This window comes from Ailuropoda melanoleuca, chromosome 7, assembly GCF_002007445.2.
Source record: "Ailuropoda melanoleuca isolate Jingjing chromosome 7, ASM200744v2, whole genome shotgun sequence".
In the NCBI taxonomy this organism is placed as follows: Eukaryota; Metazoa; Chordata; class Mammalia; order Carnivora; family Ursidae; genus Ailuropoda; species Ailuropoda melanoleuca.
Window position 1 is genome coordinate 86,192,243 of NC_048224.1, and position 6,907 is coordinate 86,199,149.

Consider the following 6,907-nt stretch of genomic DNA (forward strand, 5'->3'; position numbering starts at 1 on the left):
AAACATAATAATCATATTCTCCTATCAGAATTTATGAGGTCTTAAACCACATAATTCTGATACCACTTGGCAATATACCACAAATTACAGATAAAAAGTAAAATTCCTCTTCTTCCAGAATCATTTATAATATACTTAGCAGTCCTTTTAAACATAGTTACTTGAAAATATCATAAATTCACATGTTACAAAATTTAACCAACATTCAGTGAAAGCCCCCTTTCCCTGGACCATTCTCCAACCATCCAGTTCCTCCCTCAGAAGCTATTAGTTACTAGTTTCCCATGACTCCTTCCTTCGATAGCCTATGTATATACAAGGGAAGTGTACCTTTTTAACCTGAAAAATAGTATGCTATACACATTTTGCCTTTTACATTTAATATGCATCATTTTCAATTGTCTCTCAACAGAGTATGGATTTTACTCTCTCACTTTAAATTCGTAACTGTCTGTCATTAAACTATAACAGGCCCATTATTTTAGAAGTCCAGGAGTACAGAATCATTATTTAAGTAAAAACTAAGTCTTCCTCCTCCTCCATCCTTCCAACTGTTCTTCTCTAAGGCAACACCAGTGTTTATAATTGAGAAATTCTTATAAGGAATTTGAGGGCAGAATGAAGAACTTAAGAAGGAATGAAAGAGATAATTTGCAATTTTTATTAATCTTCCCTTATAGAAATTATTCAAAACACATGAACATAATTTTATTCTAAATCATCAAGAGAGTTGTAACGGAAAAGTAAAATCCTTCCCCCAGTCTCCACTTTTAGCCAATTTAACCATTTTTTATATTTTTGATGATTACCCCATAACTCTAAAACACAGATTTTTTTTTAAAGCTCCCAATTTTTTTTTTAAAGATTTTATTTATTTATTTGACAGAGAGAGACAGCCAGCGAGAGAGGGAACACAAGCAGGGGGAGTGGGAGAGGAAGAAGCAGGCTCCCAGCAGAGGAGCCTGATGTGGGGCTTGATCCCACAACGCTGGGATCATGCCCTGAGCCAAAGGCAGACGCTTAATGACTGCGCTACCCAAGCGCCCCTCTAAAACACAGATTTATAGCAGTGTCTTCACTCAATTCATCAATTTGAGGTCCCCACTAAGTAAAATGAAGAAATGAGTATCCCCAATATTTTCCTCTACATTTAATCTCAAATCCTGTCATTTATACCATCTCTTTTTTAGACCTTCAAAATTAGTAATATTTATACTTTGTTTTATAATTAAGTCTTAAGATTTTTTAAATGGTAGTACTTTCTTCCTAGCTTCCATAAATTTACCAAAACTACAGGTTCACTGATACTGTCTTTTCAGAGTGCCACACAAATATAACTATCATGTCAAAAGGACCAAGGGTGTCATACACATGTGCTCAGTCTGTTATCTTGAACCAAAAAAATATTTATCGTCTAATTTACTTTAGAAAACAAAACCATAGGAAAACTCTAGATACTGGAGAAGGTAGATTCTCCAGATATAGTCTATAGTCTAAATGTTGTGAGTAAACATGATAATTTGAATATATGAAAAAGCATTCTATTTGATTACCTTATGTACAAATACTACTTTTCAAGCATAAGGACTTTTATTTTATTTTTAAAGATTTTATTTATTTATTTGACAGAGAGAGAGAGCACAAACAGGGTGAGTGGCAGGCAGAGGGAGAGGGAGAAGCAGGCTCCCCGCTGAACAGGGAGCCCCATGTGGGGCTCGATCCCAGGACCCTGAGATCATGACCTGAGCCAAAGGCAGCAGCTTAACCAACTGAGTCACCCAGGTGCCCTGCATAAAGACGTTTAAATATCAGAAGCAGGAGTCTTCCTGTCCAATTCCCTTGATCTCACTAATACAAAACCATTTTCTCTCAAACCAAGTAAAAGAGAAGCTACGCTGAACACTTTTAAGAAGTAATTTTTTATAGAAACAAAACAAGTTGCTTTTTAAAAGAGTATGAGAAAATGCCCCCATTAGGTACATTTGCTCAGCTATCTTCTTTTCTCAAAGCACCTGGAATAGAAAGAAAAATCAAGAAGAGGTGTGGTGGTGTCACAAACTTTCCTGTTCTGACCTCTCATTCACTCCTGGCTCTCCTGGGCGGCTCAGTTGGTAGAGCATGCAACGCTTGATCTGGGAGTCATGAGTTCGAGTTCCACAATGGGTGTAGAAATGACTTAAAAAAATAAATATATAAACCAGCTCTCATTCACTCATTCACGCCTGAGTCCTCTGGCTCACTCACACTGTTCCAGATGGAGCAGATATTTACCACTAGAGAGAGAAGAGAACAGATTTAGGTTCCTAATTGGCAGGACTAGAGAGCTACTATACAGTTTATGCAAATGGTACGTTAACATCTTAAATAATAATTACCATAAACTATCAACCTTACCTGACCAGCTAAGCAGGTCCAGGAAAAAAAACAAATACACCTTTCTTTCCCAAACTTTACTTCTTGCACAGTTCTGGGTTAGAGAATATCACTTTCATAATCTAAGTAATTCATTCCCTAAATGAAACTTGATGTTACTTTCTCTCTTTGGAGCAAACTATTGAAGAGGTATAAATGGAATCCCAGAACCTTCCTCAAGGCACTTAACCTCTTCTTTTCTTGCCTTTGGTCTGAGTGACAGCTATACCCGCTCAGGATCACAAAATTCTAATCTATTCTCAAGTTATTAGTCATTTGGGGGGAAAAACCATATACTACCACCAGGCTGCTTGCCGTGTGCACTTTACATACATGATTCCATTGAATTTTCACAACTCCCCATCAAACAGGTGAGTACTATTATAAAGAAGAAAACAGGCCCAAAGAAGTTAAATATATAAAGAACACACCGCCTTTAGGAAAACAACTGTCACAGTACATTTCAGGTAAATTTCATGATCAATTATTGTAGCATTTATCAAGAACTACTAAGTTCAGCAGAAAGAAAAAGGCCCTCACTACTAAAAAATTTGCCCTGGCTACAAGAAACCAGTCTACCTAATATTCTACTGCAAATTCTTTTATCTAACACACACACACACACAAAGATACAACTTCTTTCCAAGATAAGATCAGTTCCCCTTTATAAAACAGAAAGCTATTTTCCAAAGAAGTTAACAGCTTTATAATATCTACTGAAGCATTAGCTGGCCTTTTGCTATTCAACTAACCTGCTCAGTTCCAGTTGTTCAGGAAGTAATTAATCTTGTGAAAATTGTGAAACACGACAGAAAACCCTTTACGGATACACTAGACAAAATAAAAATTGAGGCATTCTTTTTCAGCACCAGTGGTAACAGTGGTAACAGATAAAGAATTCATTTTCAATGTTCCCACCAGTCATATAAATACTTCAGTAAAGGGAAAGGAAGGCTATACACAGCTGAAAAACAATGATCCCTCTGAAAGATCCCAAACAGGTAAATAAAAGTAATTTCATTCTTGTAGGAATCCAATACCTATGCTGCCTATACTAGAATACCCTCACTGAACGCCTGAACTTTCAAGCTCATCTCCCACCCATGACTTTCCATTGTTTTTTCCTCCACCTGGAAGGTTATTTCTCTAGTTTTTGCAAGGCTGGCATTTTGTTTTCCACCATGAGTTCTCACCTCAGACTGTCACTTTCTTAAGCTTCCTTCCTTGTCCAGAGCACACCTCATTCCTTTGTGTCACACTATATTGTTTTATTTTCTTTATATCGTGGATCACTGTCTGAACTTACCTTGTTCTTTTTTACAAGCTCATGATCACAATTATCAGCTCCATGAGACTAGGGATCTTGATTTTCTTATCCTTCTATCCTCAATTCCTAGCCCAGGGAAGGCACATAATGTATGCTAAATGACTGCATAAGGTTAATGTGGGCATTATACTGCAAAAATATGGGGAAAAAATGGGGTGAAAATGAAAGATTCCATTTACTTCCTCCAAACCCTCTCCTTTATGTTCATTGAGAATAATAATAGTTTATAAGCTAAGATAATAAGAACAAATTGGGTTACTTTTCTTGTGGACTGTTTGCCACAGGTGCTTCGATGTCCAAGCATCCTGCTTCCCTAACAGGCACCAAATCAATTATAAACAGACTGGAACATTTCTAGAGCAAACAGCTTCATTTATTCAGAGCATAAAAGACGTTGAGAGCCAAGCCAAAGAAATTTACACCTGTTTCCTTCTTTATTTCAGCATAGCATCCTACAGGTCAACAGAGAAACCCAAGAAAGAACATCTGCACTTTATGGCAGAGCACCTAACAGTGAAAGTGAACTTTCAAATCAAAGTTCTCAACCTCTAAAATTTAAGGGTAGAAAAAATAACTTTAAGTCTCTAAAAACAATCTGCCTTTGGACACAATTCCAAATCGTGTACAAGGAGTGCTTCCAGCATAAAAAATAACCATCATTAATAAAATAATAATCCTAAACCTGGCCCTCAAAATCAGAAAAAAGTTTGTCAAACATAAGACAATTCATAAGATGTACTTCTTGGTATTGTAACTGCTTGAGCTGAATCACACAAACGGTAATATACATAGTATTTTAATAAAGATTAAAAACGTCGACACTAACACCGAAAACCAGCGTTACCTAATAATGAACTGACCCAGCTTTCAAAGAAAATTCACTTTTACGGCTCTGTTATACGTCAGATAAATCAATCTCCCATAACCTGCACTTGATAGAGAGCTCACTGCTCAATGTGCGATGAATGAAACCGCCACTCAGGATCAAGTTTTGTCTCTCCAAGTGCCACCATGGAAAAAGGAAGCTGGGTTATTCATTAAGGTGGTAAACGAATACCAATAGGAAGAAGGTTGTCCTGAAGCAAAGCTCTCCGGGTTCGATGCCCTCTCCTGGGAGATGGTGGGCGGCAGGAATAAGCCTCAGCTGACAGCAGGGACACCCGGGGCAAGACACTCAGAGCAAGGCTCCCAGCCAACCATCCCACGCCGCAGGCGGAGGGCTGGGTGCCAGCCAACACCAGCCACTGGACGCCCCCGGAGCTGTCCCCGCGAGAGTAGAGTCGGCGGTCACCGGCAGTGCAAGGCCTGACAGCCCGGGAAGGTGAGGGAGCCTCTACCACCCGAGCCGCCACCGTGACCGGGGAGGAGGGAGGAGAGCCCCCGGGGCAGGAGTCTGCAAGGCCGGGGTCCGCGGACGCGCCCGAGAAGCATCCCAGCCTCGCCTCCTTGCCGCCCCAGCCCGGTTCCAGCACATCACCTCACCTCGGCCGGAACGGGCAGGTTCTCTGCCGCCGCCTTCAGCTCCAGCACCGAGTCCATCTGCCTGTCGGTCAGCGGCGCCGTCGTGTCGGGTCTCCGATCCCAGAGAGCCAGCTTTTCCCGAGCGTCCCGCTCTGCCGCCGCCTCAGGCGGCAGCAGGAGCGCTGCTTCTGCCATTGCCGCCGCCCCTGTGGGCCTCAGCAGCAGCGGGGTGGTGGGGACCCCGACGGAGAGGCCCGGGCCACTTCCGGGGCAGCCAGAGCTTCCAGCAAGGCACCGGCGGCGGGGCGGAGCGGAATAACCTGACCCCGGAAAGGCTTCGGCAGTGTATGTGGGCGGGACCGAAGCCAGGATAGACGTGGCTCTAAACGGGGTACAAATATTTCCGGTTGGGATATAGAAGAAGCGGGCGAAGAATATAGGCCCCGACGGAAATAGAAATGCCCCTACCGGAAGTTTCTTTCTCAACTTCAATAACTTTATTGTTACGTGTTCTTCTATTGACAATTGAGCTACCTGACCCTGCCGGCAGAGGTCCCCCTGAGCTCCAGATCTCCTGCCTCAGCTCACAGCTGACTAGTTTGGGTGGAGCGTGTGGACCATGTGATTTCTGTGTAGACATGTTGACAGTTTCCACTGCCAAGATCACAACCACCAGTATAAATTTTTCCAACATCCAATAATTCTGTTAGAAAACAAGTTATGAAAATACATAAAAATTCAAAGATTTCTGTGTATCAAAAATCCTTCATAGTATCAAATAACTGAAAGAACCTAAATGTCCAACATCGAAGAATTGGATTAATTCATGGTACATACATATAATTGAAATATTATTCTGTCAGGCGCGCCTAGGTGGCTCAGTCGGTTAAGCCCCAGAAAGCCCCCGACTCTTGAATTCGGCTGGGGTCATGATCTCATGGTCCAGGGGTGGGGCTCCACCCACATCCTGGAGTCCGCTTGGGATTCCCTCTCCCCCTCTCCCTCTACCCCTCTCCCTTGCTCTCATTCACTCTCTCTCTCTCTCTCTCAAATACTCAAATATTTTTTTAAAAAATACTATTCTGTCTTTTAAATCATGTCGTAGTTTTGACAAATAATTAAAAACAAATAATTATTGTACTGGATAATTTGTAGAAGAAAAGTTCTATATTCTATAACTTATAGAAAAAATAAATATCTGTGAGTCCATACTGATATAAATAAATGATTGAATAAGTAAATGGGGGAGAAGGGATAATTCTACAGAGAAATTCCAATCAATAAATATAGAACAAGGAAAACAGTAATAGACAGACAAAATCTAAGAATGGATTCTAAAATTAGTGGGTGAAAGTTTGAGGAGAAACAAATTTGCATTGTATCAAATGATCTCTCCCAAGATATCTATTAATAACAAGGAAGGGGACAGATATTAATTTTACAGTGGAGAAACCTAGCAAGTAGCACCTTAACCAAGCCACAGAGGTCCACGTCATCATCATGAAACTCCTGACATGGTAACTCGAGAAGGACACAGAATCACTTCTGTGGTATTCCTGCCAAAAATGCAAAACTACATTCTAATTATGAGAAAACATCAGACAAACTCAAATTGAGGGACACCCTGTAAAGCAACTGACCGGTATTCTTCAAAAGTGTTAAGATCATAAAGGACGAGGAAAACCCATGGAATTGTTACATAAGGAG

At 40.8% G+C, this 6,907-nt stretch overlaps 1 protein-coding gene across 1 annotated transcript in view; it reads right to left on the bottom strand.

Annotated features, from left to right (window-relative positions):
- The window catches only part of COG3 (component of oligomeric golgi complex 3), a 69,295-nt gene extending 63,706 nt beyond the window's left edge, over positions 1 to 5,589 (bottom strand). Inside the window, exon 1 of the mRNA XM_002914968.4 lies at positions 5,222 to 5,589. Within this exon, the coding sequence (XP_002915014.1) occupies positions 5,222 to 5,395 (174 nt within the window). The 5' untranslated portion in view covers positions 5,396 to 5,589. The remainder of the gene's footprint in view (positions 1 to 5,221) is intronic.
- Between the last annotated feature and the right edge of the window lie 1,318 nt (positions 5,590 to 6,907).